Source organism: Lontra canadensis, unplaced genomic scaffold (genome assembly GCF_010015895.1).
Source record: "Lontra canadensis isolate GAN:19392208 unplaced genomic scaffold, GSC_riverotter_1.0 scaffold57, whole genome shotgun sequence".
Taxonomy (NCBI): Eukaryota; Metazoa; Chordata; class Mammalia; order Carnivora; family Mustelidae; genus Lontra; species Lontra canadensis.
The window spans coordinates 11,841,177-11,862,853 of NW_022631051.1; the positions used below are offsets into that span (position 1 = coordinate 11,841,177).

General features: G+C 44.9%; 1 protein-coding gene across 5 annotated transcripts; it reads right to left on the bottom strand.

Annotated features, from left to right (window-relative positions):
- Positions 1 to 14,355: 14,355 nt before the first annotated feature.
- On the bottom strand, positions 14,356 to 20,689 carry PRAME (preferentially expressed antigen in melanoma). 5 transcript variants are annotated; one of them, XM_032875666.1, is made up of 4 exons: positions 20,367 to 20,689; positions 17,029 to 17,331; positions 16,033 to 16,623; positions 14,356 to 15,142 (listed from the first exon to the last, which is right to left on the bottom strand). In XM_032875666.1, the coding sequence occupies exons 1-4, from the start codon at positions 20,465 to 20,467 to the stop codon at positions 14,617 to 14,619; spliced, it is 1,521 nt and encodes a 506-aa protein (XP_032731557.1). In that variant the 5' UTR covers positions 20,468 to 20,689; the 3' UTR covers positions 14,356 to 14,616. The 5 variants fall into 5 exon arrangements, with proteins under 5 accessions (XP_032731557.1, XP_032731558.1, XP_032731561.1 ...); XM_032875667.1 differs by having other exon boundaries at positions 17,029 to 17,328; positions 20,367 to 20,428; XM_032875670.1 differs by lacking the exon at positions 20,367 to 20,689 and adding an exon at positions 19,670 to 19,739.
- Between the last annotated feature and the right edge of the window lie 988 nt (positions 20,690 to 21,677).

A 21,677-nucleotide genomic window follows, 5' to 3' on the forward strand; every position in this document is an offset into this window, starting at 1 on the left:
AAAACTATAAAGCACTCATGAAAGAAATTGAGGAAGACACAAAGAAATGGAAAAATGTTCCATGCTCCTGGATTGGAAGAATAAATATTGTGAAAATGTCTATGCTACCTAAAGCAATCTACACATTTAATGCAATTCCTATCAAAGCACCATCCATTTTTTTCAAAGAAATGGAACAAATAATCTTAAAATTTATATGGAACCAGAAAAGACCACGAATAGCCAAAGGAATATTGAAAAAGAAAGCCAAAATTGGTGGCATCACAATTCTGGACTTCAAGCTCTACTACAAAGCTGTCATCATCAAGACAGCATGGTACTGGCACAAAAACAGACACATAGATCAATGGAACAGAATAGAGAGCCCAGAAATAGACCCTCAACTCTATGGTCAACTAATCTTCGACAAAGCAGGAAAGAATGTCCAATGGAAAAAAGACAGCCTCTTCAATAAGTGGTGTTGGGAAAATTGGATAGCCACATGCAGAAAAATGAAATTGGATCATTTCCTTACACCACGCACGAAAATAGACTCAAAATGGATGAAGGACCTCAATGTGAGAAAGGAATCCATCAAAATCCTTGAGGAGAACACAGACAGCAACCTCTTTGACCTCAGCCGCAGCAACATCTTCCTAGGAACATCGCCAAAGGCAAGGGAAGCAAGGGCAAAAATGAACTATTGGGATTTTCTCAAGATCAAAAGCTTTTGCACAGCAAAGGAAACAGTTAACAAAACCAAAAGGCAACTGACAGAATGGGAGAAGATATTTGCAAACGACATATCAGATAAAGGGCTAGTGTCCAGAATCTATAAAGAACTTAGCAAACTCAACACCCAAAGAACAAATAATCCAATCAAGAAATGGGCAGAAGACATGAACAGACATTTCTGCAAAGAAGACATCCAGATGGCCAACAGACACATGAAAAAGTGCTCCATATCACTCGGCATCAGGGAAATACAAATCAAAACCACAATGAGATCCCACCTCACACCAGTCAGAATGGCTAAAATTAACAAGTCAGGAAATGACAGATGCTGGCGAGGATGCGGAGAAAGGGGAACCCTCCTACACTGTTGGTGGGAATGCAAGCTGGTGCAGCCACTCTGGAAAACAGCATGGAGGTTCCTCAAAATGTTGAAAATAGAACTACCCTATGACCCAGCAATTGCACTGCTGGGTATTTACCCTAAAGATACAAACGTAGTGATCCGAAGGGGCACATGCACCCGAATGTTTATAGCAGCAATGTCTACAATAGCCAAACTATGGAAAGAACCTAGATGTCCATCAACAGACGAATGGATAAAGAAGAGGTGGTATATATACACAATGGAATACTATGCAGCCATCAAAAGAAATGAAATCTTGCCATTTGCGATGACGTGGATGGAACTAGAGGGTATCATGCTTAGCGAAATAAGTCAATCGGAGAAAGACAACTATTATATGATCTCCCTGATATGAGGGAGAGGAGATGCAACATGGGGGTTAAGGGCGTAGGAGAAGAGTAAATGAAGCAAGATGGGATTGGGAGGGAGATAAACCATAAGTGACTCTTAATCTCACAAAACAAACTGAGGGTTGCTAGGGGGTGGGGGGTTGGGGAGTGGGGTTATTATGGACATTGGGGAGGGTATGTGCATGGTGAGTGCTGTGAAGTGTGTAAACCTGCGATTCACAGACCTGTACCCCTGGGGAAAAAAAATATATGTTTATAAAAAATAAAATTTAAAAAAAAAAGAAAAAAAAAAGATTCTCTCTTCCCCTCTCCTGCCTTTCCCCCTGACCCTGCACATTCACTCTCTACAAAAACAAAAAAACAAAACCCCACAAACCTAAAGCCAGCCAGAAAAAACAATGTATGAACAAAATGAGAGTATCAATAAAGAGACTGGAATTCTAACAAAAAACGAGAGGAAGAATGGAGAGGATTGTGCAGAATGTAGTAGGGATCTGTTGCTCCATGCAAACATTTGACACAGGCATACTCTGTATGAAGGAACTATTTTAGAACTCTGAAGTCTATCAGAAGGTTTGCAGTTTCCAGGGGAAGGTTCGGCTGGTAAGCTACAGTGAATTTTGGTCACTTTCAACTGTGTGTAGCAACAGCTACCCACTCTCTCCCCCCAACCCCGGTGGCAGGCAGCTGGGCTGGTGTTCCTCATGTAGCTTGTGGGGACTATCACCAGGGAGACTCCCTAAAACTCTGGAAACTCCTAGAAGCTTCTACGCTACTATCAATTTTATCTTTTAGAATTAGCAAATTGGGGTGCCTGCGTGGCTCAAGTGGCTGAGTGTCCGGCTCTTGGTTTTAGCTCAGGTCATGATCTCATGGTTGTAGGATCAAGCCCTGTAACAGGCTCCCCGCTCAGCTGGGGGTGCCTACTTGTCCCTCTCCCTCTGCTCCTCCCCCCAACTCACACTCTTTCTCTGTCTTCTCTGTCAAATAAAGGAATTAAAGAAAAAAAGAAACTAACAAATTGTTAGAACAGGCTCCCAGGAGGATGCCTACGCAAATGAATCCTAAAGTGCCTAAGAGCTACCTCAGTTCCATTATGTTAAAACCCCTGGAAGGGGCATACAACTCATTAGCATGACATACAGTATGAATGCTGAGTGCACATGTGCACCTTTATGCCGGTAATGACAAGGCCTCCACCTCTGAATATTCATCTTAACCCTAATAGAAGAACCCTGCTTATCCCTGGCTGGGGAAGTTACAGCTTTGGAAAGGAGTTCCTGTGATTTCCTTATTTACTGCAAATAAAGATGACTTTGTGAGGCAACTCCACCTGGCATAGTCTCTGTCTATAATTCACCAAAGAGCAGCCTGCATTGGTTGGGTAATAGAATCAGGATGGTTAATAAGGACTTTGTCCTCCAAAAATCAGGAATCAATGTTTTGACTGCTCTTGATCATACACGTGCAAGCCAACATTGTTGTAATAACCATGGGCCAAAGCAGCTTCCAAGGAGTTTAAAAAGATACTGGCTACTTTTCCCCCCATTTTTCTCCTTTTGGGAGCTAAATATTGAAGGATTTAGGTATTCAAAATCAACAGCTTCAAAAACTTTAGAAAATCGCTGCATATATCCTGAAAAGATGTAGGCTCAGAGAATAACAAAGAACACCTTAAAATGTCTATCTCAGGTGATGTGATCCCCAGCAAAGAGATTTCCTAAAACAACAAGAACAAACCCAACCCAGTATACCCGGGGGAAAGAGAAGAATCTGATTTATGGAGTTCCCATATTGTAAGATTCAAATGCCTAGTTTTTAAAAACAACAAAAAATTACAAGATCTACAAAGAAACAGGAAGGAAAGTCCAATTCAAAGGAAAAAAAAATAAACCAACAGACACTGTTTCTGAGACAACTACATGGTGGATATACTAGATGAAACAACCATCGTGAAGACTGCTTAAAGAGCTAAAGGAACAGTGAACATCGAGAAAATATATGAACAAAGTAGAAATAACTGCAATGTTTCCTAAAACATAAAACAAACCAAAAGGAAATCCTAGAAAGTACAGTAACTGAAAAGAGATATTCACTGAAGAGACTGAAAAACAGATTTGAATATAGAAGAATCCGTGGACTTGCAAACAGGACAAATGAAATCAGTAACAATCAGGAAAAAAAAGGAAATAGATCATGTGCACATAATAAACCAACATGATCTAACAGAAATATATAGAACACAACTGAATTCACATCCTTCTCTAACACATATGGGATATTCATCAGGACTGACCACAAAACAAGACTTCACAGATTTTAAGAGATAGATCTAGAAGGTATCTTATCTGACTACTGTAAGGGCCTGCCCCTCCCAGAGGAACTTACTTGTAAACCCTGGATGTAGGGGCGGGGAAGGCGGGATGAAGACATCCAATCAGTGGGGTGTGCGTATATCCACTAGGGTGAATTGAAATTCATTTGGCCACCTGTGTGTGGGCGGGGCTCAACCACCCCCATAAAGGGGCGACTCTGCAAGCGGCCTCGCCTGAGCGGCATCATTCTGGGGAGTGGCCCCGTCCGGGGAGCGACCTCGTCAGCAGTGGCCTCATCCTGGGAGCGGCTTCGTCCAGAGTGGCCTCTTCTTGGGAGCATCCCTGTCCCAGGAGCAGCCTCGCCCGAGCAGCCTCATTCCGGGAAGCGGCCCTGTCCGGGGAGCGGCCTCATCAGCAGCAGCCTCGTCCAGAGTGGCCTCTTCTTGGGAGCGGCTCCGACCAGGGAGCAGCCTCGTCTGTGGAATGGCCTCATCCAGAGCGGCCTTCTTAGGAGTGATCTTGTCAGGGTCATCGTCGTCGTCTCTTTGTAAGAGATGGCCCCTACCAGTCAGTTTGATTTTTGATGCTTGGCGTGAAATAAAGCTTTGTTTGATTTTCGCTTTGTGTCAGTCTCGGTCCTTTGATCACGGACCCTAACAGTAGGAGTTAGAATAGCCATTCAGATAGCAGTTAGAATAGCCATTGGGATAGCTGTTAGAGTAGCTGTTAGAATAGCTGTTAGGGTAGTCACTGGAGTAATAGTCATTGGGAGCAGTGCCGCCGCGAGTGGCCTCGCGGTGTCATTCTGTAGAGCGGCCTCGTCGGCGTGTGGCCTCATCCAGAGCGGCCTTGTGGCCTCGTCTGGAGCAGCCTGGTCCGGAGTGGCGTCGTATGGGGAGCGGCCTTGTTGGAGTGGCGTCATGGGGAGCAGTCTATGTCGTCGGGGTTGTCGTCCTCGTCATCGTTGCCTCTTCGTCATCGGGAGCGGCCTCATCTGGGGAGCGGCCTCGGTGGAGCAGCATTGTCATCGTTGTCGTCATCGCCTCTTCGTCGTTGGGAGCGGCGTCCTCGTCATCGTCGCCTCTTCGTAAGAGATGGTCCCGACCGGTCAGTTTGATTTTCAATGCTTGGCGCGAAATAAAGCTTTGCTTGATTTTCGCTTTGTGTCAGTCTAGTTCCTTTGATCACGGACCCTAACAGGTATACCGTTAATTTTTTTGTTTTATTACTAGCTTTGTTGTTAATCTCTCACTGTACCTAATTTATAAAGTAACCTTTATCATAGGTATGTATGTTTAAGAAAAAAAATACACAGTTGATCTTTGGAAACTATAGGTTTGAACTGTCTGGGTCCACTTACATGTGGTTTTTTAAAGCACTGACAGCATAAGCCACAAGGCATTTAAATACCACTGCATAAGATCAAACTGAAGGCCTCTGGCACAGAGGTCATGCTCTGAGTACCTAGAGAGGCTTAATGAGGTTGCCAGCATCCCCCTCAGGGGAACCCAGGACTGGCTAGGGTGTAGGTCACCTCACATACTAATGGGGTGGCTGGGTTGAACTCCTGGGGCTGGCAGGCAGGAGGCTGGGCTCAAGTAGAAGAAGGTACTCAGAGGGCAGAGAAAGTGCTGCAAAGGGAGCCCCACACCCCTGGTGCCCCCATCCCCCACAAGTCCTCCATGCAAGGGGCTCTAGGGCTGTGCTGGGGTCACTGAAGGCCTTGGGTCCCCCTGGGCTGGGTGTGGACTCCTCTCTGTAGTGGTGCCCTGGCCCCATGGCCACCTGGAGACCAGCCTACTCAAGCTTGGCCATAGTGGCTATCGACCATGGCTGGTGGTACCCCTGTAGGCAGATGGGGGAGCAGCTATACTGCACCTCTGCGCACACCCAGCAGCTGCCACTGCTGAGCTGAGGCTACAGGCTGCAGAACATTGCCATCACAGGGCCAGGCCTGCCAGTGCCACCACCCTTGTCCTGACCCAGTGCACCTACATGCAAATTTTTTCAATAAGTATGTATAGAATACTGTAAATGAATTTTCTCACTCTCTTTTCTCTGAGAGAGAGTGTGTGCACAAGTGGGGGTGGGGAGGGGAAGAGGGAGAGATAATCTTAAGCAGGCTCCATGCCCAGCGTGGAGTCTGACATGAGGCTCAAGAGCAAGACCTGAGCCGAGATCAACAGTAGAACACTTAACCAACTAAGTCACCCAGGTGCCCCTGTTTTCCCTTCTTTATGGTTTTCTTAATGTTCTCTTTTTTCTACTCTATTATAGGAATATAGTACACAATACATATAACATCTAAAATATGTGTTAATTGTCTTGGTAAGGTTTGTGATCAACAGTAGGCTATTATTAATTAAGTTTGAGGGGAGTCAAAAGTTAGACAGATTTCTGACTATGTAGGGGATTGGTGCTCCTAACCCCCCTGCTGTTCAAGGCTCAACAGCACTATCAAACTAAATTCAATAGTACATCAAAAGAGTCACATACCATGACCAAGTGGGATTTATCTTTGGGATGCAAGGTTAGTCCAACACATGCAAACTAATCAATGTGATACACAATACAAGCAGAATGAAAGATAAACATTACACCATCATCTCAAAAGGTGCAGAAAACACTGACAAAATTCTATATCCAATCGTGATAGATAAAATCTCTCAAATTTCTACACGAGAAAGCCCATCTATGAAAAATCTACAGCTAATTTCATAACCAATGAGTTACAACTGGAAGATCTTCCTCTAAGATCCAGAACAAGGCAACGATCCCCACTCTCACTACTGCTATTCAACACTGTCCTGGAAGTCCTAGCCAGAGCAATCAGGCAAGAAACAGAAATACAAGGTATAGAAATTGTAAAGAAAGAAGTAAAATTATCTATTTGCAAGTGAGAGGTTTGGGGGGTAGGGAAGGAAAAAATGAAACAAGATGGGATCAGGAGGGAGACAAACCATAAGAGACTCTTAATCTCACAAAACAAACTGAGGGTTGCCGGGGCGGAGGGGGATGTATGGATAGGATAGTTGAGTTATGGACACTGGGGAGGGTATGTGCTATGGTGTGTGTTATGAAATGTGATTGAGGATTCACAGACCTGTACCCCTGGGGCTAATAATACACTAAATGTTAATAAAAAATAAAAATAAATAAAATAAAATGCAAAAAAATTATCTATTTGCAGATAGGATCATCATATATATAGAAAACCATAAAGACTCCACAAAAAACTACTAGAACAAATTCAGTAAACTTACAGGATATGATATCAACGTACAAAAATTCTCATTTCTAAAGACTAAGGAATGAAATGGAGCACCTGGGTGGCTCAGTGGGTTAAAGCTTCTGCCTTCGGCTCAGGTCATGATCCCAGGCTCCTGAGATCTAGCCCTGCATCGGGTTCTCTGCTCAGCAGGGAGCCTGTTTTCTCCCCTCTCTCTGCCTGCCTCTCTGCCTAGTTGTGATCTCTGTCTGTCAAATAAATAAATAAAATCTTAAAAAAAAAAGACTAAGGAATGAACTGTCAAAAAAGGAAATTAAGAAAACAATTCCATTTACAATAACAAAAAAAAGAATAAAATACATAGGAAATAATAAAAGAAGTATAAGACCTCTATGTGTTGAACATTATAAAACACTGATGAAGGAAATTTTCAAAGACACAAATAAATGGAAAGACATTTTCAAAGACACAAATATGTGGAAAGACATTAAATTTATTAAATTATTAACTATCTTTCCGTTTATGTGTTTTTGAAAATTTCCTTCATCAATGTTTTATAATGTTTGTAGAGTGGAAAAATATCGTTAATATGTCCATACCACTCAAAGCAATGTACATATTTATTGTAACCCTTACCAAAATCTTTCTAATGACACCTTTTACACATACGGAAAAATTGAAATAGAATTCGTATGGAACCACAAAATACCACAAATACCAAAGCAATCTTGAGAACAATAAAACTGGAGACATAATGCTTTCTGGTCTGAAATTACACTACATAACAACCAAACCACATAAAAACAGACAAACCAGGGGTACCTGGGTGGCTCAGTTGGTTGAGCGATAGCCTTCAGCTCAGGTCATGATCCTGGAGTCCTGGGATCGAGTCCCACATCAGGCTCCCAGCTCCATGGGGAGTCTGCTTCTCCCTCTGACCTCCCATCTCATGCTCTCTCATTCTGTCTCTCTCTCAAATAAATAAATTAAAAAAAAAAAAACAATGGAACAGAAGAGCGAATCCAGAAATAAGCCCATACATTTACAGCCAACTGATGTTCCACAAGGATGCCAAGAACACACAATGGAGATAGGATACTCTTCAACAAATGGTTTTGAGAAAACTGGATATCCACATTCAAAAGAATGAAATTATATCCCTATCCCACACCATACACAAAAATCACCTCAAATGAGTTAAAGAATTAAACCTCAGGCCTGAAACTACAAAACTCCTAGAAGGAAATGGGAAAAACATCTTGATATTCGTCTTGGCCATAACTTCTTAGATGGGACACCAAATTACAGGCAGCAAAAGCAAAAACCGACAAACGGGACTACATGAAATTAAAAAGATTCTGCATATCACAGGAAACCACCATGTGAAAAGGCAACCCATGGAATGGGAAAAAATATTTGTAAACCATATATCCAGTAAGTCATTAATATTCAAAATATATGAGGAACTCCTACAACTCAACACTAAAAATATAAATAACCTGATTTTAAATGGGCAAAATACCTAAATGCCACTTCTTTAAAGAAGAAACTCAAATGGCTAACAGGGACATGAAAAAGTTCTCAACATCTCTCATCAGGGAAATGTAAGTCAAAACCACAGTGAGGTTTCACGTCAATGCCTGCTCAATTGGGTATTATCAAAAAGACAAAAATAGTGTTTGTGACGATTTGGAAAAAGGGAGCCCTCATACACTGCTGATGGAAATACGAATTAGTACAAACATTGAAAACAGTATGGAGATTCCGCAAAAAAATTAGAAGAACTATCAAGTGATCCAGTAATCCCATTTCTAGGTAAATATTTCAAAAGAGTTGAAAGCAAGATAGCAAAGAGATAGCTGTACTCTCGTGTTCTTCACAGCACTATTTAAACTACAGAAATAACCTAAATATCTCTCAGTGGATGAAAGGATAAAGAATATCACGTTTCCTTTATCCATTCATGTAAACACGTTTTTATTTATATATGATGTAATAATAGCCTTAAATAGGAAATCCCGCCATTTGTGACAAAATGAATGGAGCTGGAGGACAGTATGCTAAGCAAAATGAACAAGACACAGAAGAGAAATACACTGCATGATCTCACATGTGGAGTCTAAAATATTCTAAATTTGGGGCACCTGGATAGCTCAGTCAATTAAGGGTCTGCCCTTGGCTTGGGGTCCTGAGGTCCTGGGGTCGAGCCCTGCATCGGGCTCCCGGCTTGGCGGGGGTCTACTTCTCCTTCTCCCCAACGTGTACATGCACATGCTCTTTCTCTCTCTCAAATAAAAATATTTTTAAAAATAAAATATTCAAAGTCATAGAATGAAGAGTAGAATGGTGGTGGCTGGGAGTGGGGAGAGGAGGAAATGTGATGATGTTGGCCAGAATACAAAGTTTCAATTATGCAACATGAATAATTTCTGGAGATCTAATTATGTATCTCATGGTGCCAATAGTTAACAATACTGTTATTTTATGCATGTAATTTGCTAAGAGGATACATCCTAAATGTTCTCCCTAAATACACACACACTACCTAAGTAATGTATGTATTAATTAGCTTGACTGTGGTCATCATTTCACAATATACACACATATTGCAAATGTCAAATGTATAACTTAAATATATGCAATTTTTATATGCCAACATCATCCCAATAAAGTTGTTTTAAGAAACACTAAAGGATTATAAAAAAGCACCATGGACAACTATATGCCAACAAATTAGATAACATAGAAAAAATGGACAAATTCCTGCAAACATAAAACCTACGAAGACTAAATCATGAAGAAACTGAAGCTCTGAAAAAATCTAGAACTTTTAAGGAGACTGAAACGATCAGAAAGCTTCCAGCAAAGAAAAACCCAGGACCAGATGGTTTCACTGGTAAATTCTACCAAGCATTTAAAAAACTGACACCAATGTTTCATAAATGCTTCCAAAAAACTGAAAAGAAAGGAAAACTTCCCAACTCATGCTATAAGGTAAGCATTACCCTGACACTTAAGAACAGACACTACAAAAATTGAAACTACAGACCAATGTCCTTCATGAATAATGGTTCTAAAATCAATAAAATACTAGGAAATTCAATTTAACAACATTTAAAAATGATTATACATCATAACCAAATGGAATTTATGCCCAGAAAACAAAGATGTTTCAACATTCAAAAATTAATAAATGCAACACACATTAGTATCATGAAGGGGTAAAGCTCACATGATCATTTCAACTGATGCATATCTGACAAAATCTAATACCCTTTCAAGATAAAAAGAAACAGTCAATAAACTAGGACTAGAAATAGACTACCTCAATGTAATAAACACCCATAAGGAAATACCACATGTAATGCTGAACTCAATGGTGAAAGACTGAAAGCTTTTCCCCTAAGATCAGAAATAAAACAAGCATGTCTGCTTTCAATACTTCTCCTCAACGCTGTACTAGAAATTCAAGACCGTATGGTTAGGCCAATAAAAAAATAAAATAAAAGGCAAATGAATTGGAAAGGAAGAAATAAAGTTCTATCTCCTTGTAAAGTTGTAGGATACAAAAATCTGTTTTATTTCCATACACTGGCCATGAACCACCAAAATTTGGAATAAAATGAACCGTGGAGGTGATAGATCTGTACACTGGCAACTTCAAAATTATAAAACAGGAATAAACTAAAGACGACCTACAGAAATAGATATCCTATGTTCATGAACCAGAGAACTTCATATCAAGATGACCATATTACATTAGAGGTTGAACTGTGTCCCTCAGAAAGATTACTTGACAGCCTAATTCCTGGTACTTGGGAATGTGATGCTATTTGGAAATAAGTCTTCACAGATGCAATCCATTAATAGGAGATCATACATGATTACATTGGCCCATAATGCTGTATGACTGGTGTCCTCATCAAGAAAATTTGGACACAGGCAAGGAGGAAAGACAACCATGTGAAGAGGACAGTAAAGACTGTAGTCACGCTGCTGCTACGAAAAGATCTAACAGGCAAGGAAGGAACATATGCTAGAGATTTCAGAGAGAGCATGACCCTGCCAATACCTTGATTTCACAACTCTAGTCTCCAAAACTGTGAAAGAATAAAATTTGTTATTTTAAGCCACTCCATTATGGCAGAGGGGGAATGGGAAATTACTGTCCAGAGACGTTTTGGAAAATAGAGAGTAGTTCTGGTTGCAAACACTGTAGATGTTACATGCCACAGAATTACACACCTAAAACAGGTTGATTTCCATAGACAGAATAGAAAAACTTATCAGGATCTATCATGCAGGAAGCACCAAGCCCAAAGAGTTCCACAGGGAATCCTACTAAACTTCAAGGCTTTCAGAGGCTACAGATTTCCTTTGCTATCTGAAAGTAGAGAGCATTTTTTAAAAGATTTTATTTATTTGAGGGGCGCCTGGATGGCTCAGTGGGTTAAGCCTCTGCCTTCGGCTCAGGTCATGATCTCAGGGTCCTGGGATTGAGCCCCACATCGGGCTCTCTGCTGAGCAGGGAGCCTGTTTCCCCCTCTTTCTCTGCCTGCCTCTCTGCCTATTTGTGATCTCTGTCTAATAAATAAATAAAATCTTTTTAAAAAAAGAAGATTTATTTGAGAGAGTGAGTGTGTGTGCACAAGTGGGGGGACAGGGGGAGAAGCAGGCTCCTCACAGAGCAGGGAGCCCAACATGGGGCTCGAGCCCAGGACCCTGGGACCGCAACTGAGCCAAAGGCAGACACCTAACCAACTAAGCCACCCAGGTACCCTGATCTTTGAAAAGTAGAGCATTATGAAACCTTTTGTAAGCTGAAATGTTTGTGTAAAGCAAAGCAACTGCCATTAATTTATATGGAAAACATTTTAGTGTTCCCAGACCTAAAAAGTAACCTCTCCTAGGCTTGTCTGACATCTCAGCACACACCTTGTTAACACAAAAGCACAAAATAAACCAAGAAAAACCACACACACTCACAGAAATGGTTCACAGCTATGGTGGCTTGTTGAGATGCAGAGCAGAGTTCCGGGGCAGGGTGGAGGGGGGTGCACTCGGCAGGGCCACTCTCGCAGCCTGGGGTGTGCACTGCCTCTATGATGACCTGCTGCAAAACAAACGCTGAATGCTATTTTCGCTTTTTACATAAAAGTGAAAATCCTCTTCGAATTTCTTTTGCTTAGTGGAAACAGGGACAAATGGAGGTCTTTTGCACAAGTGGCGTCACGCAAATTTTCAAAAAGCGGGGCACACCTGTATATAGGAAAAAAAACAAAACCACAGAAGTGGGACACACTGAAACATCACCCTGAATAAAGCAGCATCATTTCAAACTGCCATATACTGAAGGCACAGCTTACACCACCAGGAATGAGACAAGGACACCCACTCTCACACATCATGGTATTGGAGATCCTAGGCAGGGCAATAAGGAATGACAATCTTAACAGAGAAACAGAATCTGAAATTAGCAAATCAAACTGGGGCTATTGGAGACAGAAAAAACACAAAAGTATAAATTATTAGAAATAACAGAAGGAAATGAAGTGGGCCCAGAAAGTTAAAGGCAGTTCTTGGGAAGTAATTTGGGACAGGGAGTTGGGTGGAGAGGAGACATGTGCTTAGGTATCACCATTTATTATGAAGAAAAAATTGGAACAATTCCTCTCCACTACGCTGCCCTCCACCTTAATCAACTTTGCTCCAGCTCAGTTGCTTTTTCTCCAGGGGACTCTAAGCAAAAGACTACCCCACGAGAAAGGATTCTCCCTTTTCACCATCAAAGGGTTTGACATATCCTTCATCCTCTGTCTCTCCTTGATTCCTTCTCACATTCCTCCTCTCATTTCTCTGCCTGGAGTGGGGGCTTCCCCCTGATACCTGGATGCTTTTCCACACACACCTATCAGTTACTGGTATGTTTACAGAGAATCCTTGATTCCTGCATCTCCCCTCACCAACTCCCTCAAAGCAAAAACAAAAACAAAAACAAAAAAAAACCAGCCACTGTTAAGGAAAACCCCAGTTCTACCTCCCTCATGGGGAAAAACCCAGTTCTTCGCTGCTGGGAGTCTTTCTCCTGGGTCTCCTTTACGCCTCACAGAAAACACTGCACTTCTAACATTTCTGGTCACCAAATGTGTGGGGATTCGTCCCTGCAACAAAAACTAAGTCACACCGTATCTCCGATACCATGCACCTGGAGAGAGTGGTGGATCCCAGCCAAAGAGATCAATCCCACATGACTGCCCCCACCCTACTTCAGATGCCCAAGAGCAAGTAGTTAAGCCCCCAGCTTACTCACCACTTGTCTGATCTGGCTACAAATCAGAGGCGCTCCCATGACCCCCTCCCTCAAGTTGGATTAATTTGCTGGAGTGGCTCACAGATCTCACAGAAACACTTACTATTACCAGTTTATGAAAAGATGATAAATAGTACGGATGAAGAGCCAGATGAAGAGATACATATGGTGAGGTCTGGGAGGAGGGGATCCAAGTGGAGGAGCTTCTGTCCTTGTGGTGTTCGGGTACATCTCTCCATACCCCTACTACTGGGGTTTTATGGAGGTTTCCTCATGTAGGTCTATCAACTCACTCCGTTTCCAGTCCCTCCTCCCCCTCTGGAAAATGAGGCAGGGGCTGAAAACTCCAAGCTAATCATGGTTTGGTCTTTCAGGGGACCAGTCCCACCTGGGAGCCATCTGATCGCCCAGCCTAAAGCGTGTCATTAGAACAAAAAATGATCCTAGTTTTCTTCTCACTTAGGAATGTATGTACAAGGGTTTCAAGAGCTCTGTGTCAGGGGTGGGGGTCAAAGGCCAAATGTTGGGACAAAGGATACTTCTAGAGTTGTTACTTAGGAAATGACACTGCTTTCAGAAGCTCTGCGTCAGGAGCTGAGGACAGACCAATACATATGCTCAACCTTCCCAGTCCCCTGACTCTGGTAACCCCTTGCCATACTGGTATCTGTTGTTCTCATGGCACTCCTCTGAAACCAGCTTTCTTAGGGGTTTGGTGACCTGTTTAGTGGTACCCATCCCTTTCAAAGCTACGTTCTTTGAAAGCAGACACCTTGAATGTTTACACTCTTCCTCAATAAGAGCAGTTTCTGAACAGGAAGTTGACAAATATCTGAATAAAGAGGTGAACAAAAACTATGTACTGAGCACCTACATTCATCTATTTCCTTGATGAATACGTCAGTGATCCCACCTTATTAAAAAAAAAAAAAAGTGTTTTGAAAAGAAACTCACCCAACTGCGTGGTGTTCAAAGTGGGAATGCTGAAGCAAAATGAAAGGGAAACTGGGTAAACAGACCAGAAGGAAAAGTGCTGGGAGACTCTCTCTTTTTATATCCAGCACTAAAACAGCACCTGCAGGATCGATTTTTGACCGGTGCTTGTCGATGTAATGAGTAAGGGAGCCCCAGTTGGATCCAGAAATAGGAGTCCCCACCACAGCGTTTGTTGTGTTTTCTCTTGTTTTCATAGTTTTCTTCAAAGCCACACCATCCCTCGGGAAATCCACTGCCACAGCTCCAGGATCCACAGCTGCCCCTCTTTCCCATCAGGTCAGCTGTGCATTCTCATTAAGTCAGGCCACTGAGGTCGAGTTAGTCAACTCCATGTCGGCCCGCTGCAGTGCCTGCAACATTTCCTGCAACTTGGCATGCACGCGGGCGAGCTCCACTCTGTTGAGGTTCCCCCACCTGTATTCATCCAAGTACACAACACACTCAGCAGGGACAGGGTACTGCACACGCTTCAGCTCCTTCAGCCCCGCTAAGTGCTGCAGCACGTTCATGATGCCTGAGGTGGAAATGACATTGTCGTAGAACACCAGAGAGCGGAGGCGGGAGCAGCAGCACAGGGCAGGCAGCAGGGCTCGGAGCTGGGCTTCCTTCAGCCGGCAGCTTCTCAAGTTCAGGTGCTGCAGAGTGCCTGAGACCTCCCCCAGCAGAACCTCGAGGGGCCCAGGAACCATCTGGGATAGATTATTGCCACAGAGGACCAACTCCTTCAGGTGGGTGGCATGAATGCTCTGGGACAAGTAAGTGATGTCATTCTCAGTAAGCCTACATCCATTAATCACCAGTGTCTCTAGTGGTTTTTGCAGGCCACTGTGGAGAGACAAACACGGTTTACTCCTTGGAAATTAGAGTGTACACTAGATGCATTTGGAAAAGATCCAGAAATCTGGCCTCAGAAATTTGCACTACGCCTACCTCAGTCTGGATGCAAATGGTGGGAGCCATCTTCTGTAGCAGTTAAGAACACAGAGCGTGGAGTGAAACATTTCTCCATTCCCCACAGGACCTCTCTATTTTCAGAGTATGGTGTCGGGCACCCCTCTTAGCTTCCTAACGAGCCACATCGACACAGTTATCACTCATGCTCCATAAAGCATAGGATTAATGAAATTTAGATGTAACTCCTACTCATGGTAAGGCTTAGATTCTACTCGGTAGAAGGTTCAGGAAGATGGTTCCCCATGCTTCTATTTACTCAAAGACCCGTGCCCCAGGAGAACAACTCCCCATTCCAGGGCGTACCACAGAGAAATCTGAGAGACATTTATGAGGAGAGTCAGTTCACCAAATCAGCTCAGCTTAGATGTTGTGGGGGGCAGTTTCCTCCCTCAAACACCACCCTCACAACTTACCATCCTTATTCACCTTCTCTACATAAACTCTAGACAGATTTTTTTCAAGGCTGCATATCCATTCTTAGCTAACTGCTTGGCACAGACTAAGCGCATGAATGAATGAATGAGTGGAGTGAATGAATGAGTGGATGAGATGACAATTTCAGACCTGCCTCTTTCTCTTCTATAGCAGCCACGAGCCCCTGGCTGGCCCAGGACCACTGCCCTGGAGTCTGGGTCCAGCAGCAACTCTGTGGACTCACAGAAGGGAAGCGCGGGCTTGTCTCTGCTCCAATGCAGCAATGCCCAGAGCGGCGTCCAGGCGCCCTGGCCTGCGTACCTTCAGAGGACTTGCCGCACACTCACCTCAGCATCTTCTGTAGCTGGCCTGAGAGACAGCCAAAGATGAGATGGAGCTTCTGGAGGTGGCCCAGTGGACTCAGCAAGGAGAAACAGTCTGCAGGGAAATCCCAGGGGATGTCGTTCAGGACGAGGTGGCCCAGGTTGCTCATCTGCCCTACGTGGGTGAAGAACTGGATCAGGTCCGACCGGAAGCAGAACCTGCTCCTGTGATGAAGCCTCACCTCTCGGATGGTCTCCAGCTCCAGCATTCCCAGGATCTCGACGAGGCTGCGCAACGGCACCTGGTTGATGACCAGGGTCCGACAGCGGAGGCGCAGATAGCCATGGCTCTTCTCAACTCTCTGCAGTATGTACGAGGGGAACCCCGACAGGTGGAAGAAGCCGAACAAACCGCCGAGGAAAAGGTCTGTGTGGATTTCCACAGGTTCTCGGTGATGCGGAGGCTGTTCTTTGGAATCGGGCGCCAGCGGGTCTGCCTCCGGCTCTTCCAGCATGTGTGTGATGACAAAGGGAGCAGGAGTCATCTCAGAGCACTCCTCCCAGTTGGAGTGCTCAAAGTCATGGGTAAAATCCAGCACCTTCAGCTTCGATCTCCTGCAGGGAATGAGGAGGATAGTAGAGATTGGGACTTCCAGGCCAGTACAGCAGGGCTGGGAGGAGACCAGCAGCAGTGAACCCTGGAAAGGGCCGCTGGGCCAGCCAGCAGCCCTGCCTGCTGCCCTGCACCATGCGTTCAAAGGGCCCTGCTCAGTGCCCACCTTTTTATACACTCCGGGGATACCACCTGGAAACCTACCCATCCCCTTAACCACTTCAGCAGCGTGATCGGCTCTGAACTGCACCAGGGCCCTCTTCTCAGAGGGACCCTGAGCAATGGCTCAAGGCTTCCCAATGATTGACATTGTACCTGGTGGCACATGCCTGGGCCCCGCATCCCTGAATCCAGCTCCTGCTTCCTCAGTCACTGCACCACTATCAGCACCCTGTCTCTCCAGTTACCTGGGGCAAGTAACACTGGTAGGAACCAATTCCAGCCCATCTAGGACAGCTTCCAAGAGGTCTTGAGTTATTGACTGATCTCTTAACGATCCAAGACGGAGGCAGGGGAAAGGCCAGGCCTGCACCATTGCTGTCACAGTCTTCGTGTGTCCCCCATCAAAAGCTGCCGTGGACAGTGCTGGGAAGAGGCCCACAGGGAGCTTCTCCAGGGCACGGACAGCTGAGTCCTCATCATTCAGGAGGCTCTGTGCTGCAAGATCCAAGAGGCTGAGAGGGTCTTGTCCACTCATCTCCACTGACCTGCTGCAAGGTAAGGGAAAATCCTCAGTGCATTTTCATGGTGCTCAGCCCTCCCGCTTTTGGGCCAGGACAACCCAGCCTCCACCACCCTTCTTAGCAGGAAGTGAGATCCCTGGAGGTCCCCTATCCTCCTTCCATCCTACCACTTCTAGTTCTAAACCTGGAGCACGCACTCACGCTCTCTCTCTCTCTCTGTCTCTCTCTCTGCTGGTGGCACCGGTGTCCCTTACTCTGACCCCCAGCTGGCTGAAAGGAGAGTAATTAGGGCTTTATCTCTGTTCCTGACTGAGCTTCACAGAGCATAAATTTTTCCAAAGTTAGTTTCTCAAACTTTCCCCAAGATCATCACCATCTCCAACATGATTTTAAGGACTGGACAACCATCTCTTTCCCTAGTCCAGTGGCAACAGGTCAGGTCCTGAGCTTTTGTTTGCCTTCTCTGGTAGGCAGGCAGGCCTTACTAAAATGGTAATGGCAACTTTCCACATGTTCAGATCTGGACTCCTTCCTGCTCTATACAGTGCATTCCTACTCACAATCCACCAGGCTTCAATGCAAATCAGAGGCAAGAAAATTATTTTCAAAAAATCAGAAAGATCTAAAACTCCTCTTACAGTGCTAGTAAATTTTTGACACAAAATGTCAGAGAAAGGTAAGAGAAAGGAAAATTAAAGCACCATCCCAAGTGTAAGTAGATACAACAGTCCTGGATAAAATATTACTAAACAGAATGAAGCAGTGTCTCATGACCAAGCAGAATCACAGACTGTTTCTTCCAGGAACAAAAGGGGAGTGACACATTGGAGAATCTATTAGTGAACCTCTGATTACACTTGGATGACTGAACATGAGTGCTCTGAGCTGCCACTTGAAAACCCAAATGAAATAAAGGAAGAGCTAAAACCAGAAGGTCAGAGAGGAGAAATTAAGACACCCCTGCTCTTTAAGAAAAAAGCAAGTTTTGGAATCAAGGAAAAGGCAAGTTTTGAATCCAGAAAAAGGTGGATCAGAGGAACTAGAGTTCGGACTACAGAAGCTAAAACCTCAGCCTGTGTGGATGGTGAAGTCAGAAATCAATTGCAGAACCCGCAAAGGCCTCAGGAATGATACCCACAAGCAGGGCCCTGGGCAAGGGCCAGAGCACTTGGCCAGTCCTGTGGTAGCAGTCTCTACAAACACATGGAACATATGCATTTCCCTCCACCCCAGCACAGCCAGCAATCCACACCTGGGCCCCACCTTCCTCCAGTTCCACCCTGACTCTGCTCTGCCGCTCCCTGGAGCCACTCTCAGCCCTCACCCTACAGCAGGCTGCTCTTCCCAAGGGAACGAGGGGACTGAGAGAGAGCTGGTTTGGTAAATAATGATTTTAACCATCAAAACGCTGGACTATGACCTGACTGAGCATTTTCCGCCTATGTATAAGTGAGAAGGGGCACCTGCTCAGAGCTGAGGCCCAGTAAGCAGCACCAGGCCACTATCACAATCCACCAATTGTTCTGATGGCGGAGCTCGTCTGAAGGAGGCAGGGCCCTGGCTGCAGAAGTGGCTATGTCTGAAGCCCCCCCACCCCCCGTGCTTCTGAAATGGCCCACCTCTTTGAAGGAAAAGCCCAAGGGAAACCACACGTGGGACCCTAGGGGCGTCTCTGCCCTTGCCCCTCCTTCATGCCCCTCTCACTTGGTTAAGACTAAGTCCAAACACCAAACCCTTCAAGGGGGATGTATATTCTACTGACATCTGCACAAGACACAGAGAAGAGACTCCCCAAAACTCGGCAGTGAAAACTCCTCACGTTCTCAATCTCCCTTCCCCTCCCCTAAGCCTGTCAGCCTTCCTGCCAAATGCCTTCCTTGGGAGGAGCCGTTCACACCTCCAGCTTCTTCCCATTGAAGCCCCTAAGCATCTCCCTGCTGCACCCTCCTGAAGGACCTTCACCAACCTCCCACTATACTGGTGAAAGATGCTATAAACATATATTCAACATGTCACACTGATTTTCTTAGGGCCTTCTCCTAGGTTCCAATGCATCGATTCTCCTCATCTTGTCTTCCCTCCATTATTCATTGTAGATTCCCTTCAAGGTCCCTACCATTCTGCTGTCCTTGCTAGCGTGCCAGGTGGCCTGGCTCACACCTCATCTCCGAGGGGTCCAAGCCCCTGCACCCTGTGCCTCTTGCAGTGAGGGCTGTAGCACAATGAGGCAAGGGAGTACTGAGACCCTAAATGGATCCCTCGGGAGTCAAATTTATTCCTCTCTATCCCCTGGTTTAAAAGCAGCTCTATTCTCTCCTAATCTGGGTCAGTTACTCTCACCAAGATGGGGCCTCCTTTTTCTTACCAGTTGGGTGCTGGACACAAAGAGGATAAAGTCTTCAGGCGCTGCTACAGCTTCTAACCCAGCAGGATCTTCTGCTTCACAATGGACAGTGGCTGAACCTAACCAACTTTATGACTTCACGGGTTTGACAGCACTTCCCTCATGACAAGCAGTTCTGGCCATAGGGTAATGTTGTGTCTGATGGCCCTCTGCCAGGCCCACTAGCACTACAGGAACTGCTTTATAAGCACATGAGTCACCTCTGCAGACTTTGCGGCCTGGCTCCAGACCCCTAAGAAGGTACCTTTTCCTACCACTGATACCCCCAGTCCCTTCAGATTGGCGCCATCTTGTGGCCCAAGCACCAGGGCTGCTTCCACGGCAGCTTAGACTTTGCTCCTCTGCGGAGAACGTTCCTAGTCTGGGATACACTCAAAGTCACAGTCTTTTTGGGCACCTTGGTGGTTCAGTCAGTTAAGTGTCTAACTTCAGCTCAGGTCATGATCTCCAGGTCTGGGGATCCAGCCCAGTGTCTGGCTCCATGCTTAGTGGGGAGTCTGCTTCTCCTTCCGCCCCTCCCAATTCCCCTGCTCATGTACACAGACGCACTCTCCAGTACACCTTAAAAAAATGGGGCAGTCTTTTGTGTCTGGTATACAGGCCAAAGAAGCGTTCCAAGATATGGAATATGTTGTCTCCAAAACCTGAAGAGTCCTACCAGGTGTCATGCTTCCTTCTTTGCCACGGGAGGTGCAAATTGTGATAATTCATCTTTTCCTTTGGATGTGCATGTCCTGGGGCACTCCAAGCTCTTCTCATGCAGCAGATCCTTGAATCTTCACAGGCACGTCTCCAAGGATGCAATGCATGTTTCTTACCAAGGCTTCCAACATGCCAGCCATTTCTCCCTAATCTCGCTCGAATGGCATGCAGTCAGAGTAGTGAACTGGTGTGATGTTCTGTGGATGCCTGGTTGTAGGTGGTCCAGATCTCTCTTCCTGACAGAGGCAGGATGGGCATAATCCTGGGGCAAAATTAAATGTAGACTCTTGCCTGTTCTGTGTGAAAGCAGATGGTACCTGATAGGGACAGAAATGAACACATTTGCCAATTAACGTTTGTATACCATATACCCGAGACTTCATTAATCCGGCTTGAGCAAGGCAGCCCATCTGGAATGGCAGCTTCAGCTGGGGCTACTATCTGGGTGACTTTACAGAAATCTTGGCCAACTTCCAGGATGAACCTGCTTTCTGCAGGGACAGACTGCTGAATTAAATGGAAATATGACAAGGTCCACCACTCGAGCCCTTTGCATCCTTAAGAATGACAAAATTATCTGTCATTCCTCCTACCGTGTGATACTGTTTTATATTTACTATCTTGACCAGGAATGGGAACAGGTACAGAGACCTCCACTTGGCCTCTCCTATCATGATAGTTCTTATCTCACAGATAAAAGACCCAATCTGGGTGCTGCATCCAAATATTCTATTCCAATCAGGTGTTTGCAAACTGGGCAATGACACAGGGTTACCATTGTGAGCTGGATCCTGACCCAGAATTCTATTTATTATCTGGCTCCCTAGAGCCACCCCCTCAATTCTAACAGTGGGGCACAATTATGTTTTGTACATCCAGATAGTAATATTGACTCTGACTCTATGTCCAACAATACATAATTTATTTATATATATCGCCCTTTCCCTGGTCTGCTCCTCAAACTGCTTGTATATTCCAGTTCCCCTTGTTCACATTTACCCATGTGTGGTAAGCATCACCCAAAATGACCACAATGATTCTTGCCTCCTGGTATCCATTCATGCCCTTGTGAAGTCCCCTGCCACACTGAATAAAACAGACATGTGATCATCTATGGAAATTACAGTGTGTGACTTCCAAAGTTAGGTCATAAAAGGCACTGTGACTTCCACTGTGCTTCCCCCTGGATCACTTGCTCTCGTGTCACAGAGACACCCAAACAGCCTTATGGAAAAGCCCATGTAGCAAGTAATGAAGGGCTTTTGTC

What these genes read in the sequence shown, in the direction of transcription:
- PRAME (XM_032875666.1), bottom strand. Translation starts at nt 20,467, where the DNA reads ATGAGAAGAGCTTGGAGTGCCCCAGGACATGCACATCCAAAGGAAAAG. An exon ending in AGAAGGAAGCATGACACCTG is followed by an intron (nt 17,332 to 20,366) that starts GTAGGACTCTTC and finishes CTTACCTTGCAG; the next exon opens with CAGGTCAGTGGAGATGAGTG. An exon ending in CAGCTACAGAAGATGCTGAG is followed by an intron (nt 15,143 to 16,032) that starts GTGAGTGTGCGG and finishes GTCTCTCCACAG; the next exon opens with TGGCCTGCAAAAACCACTAG.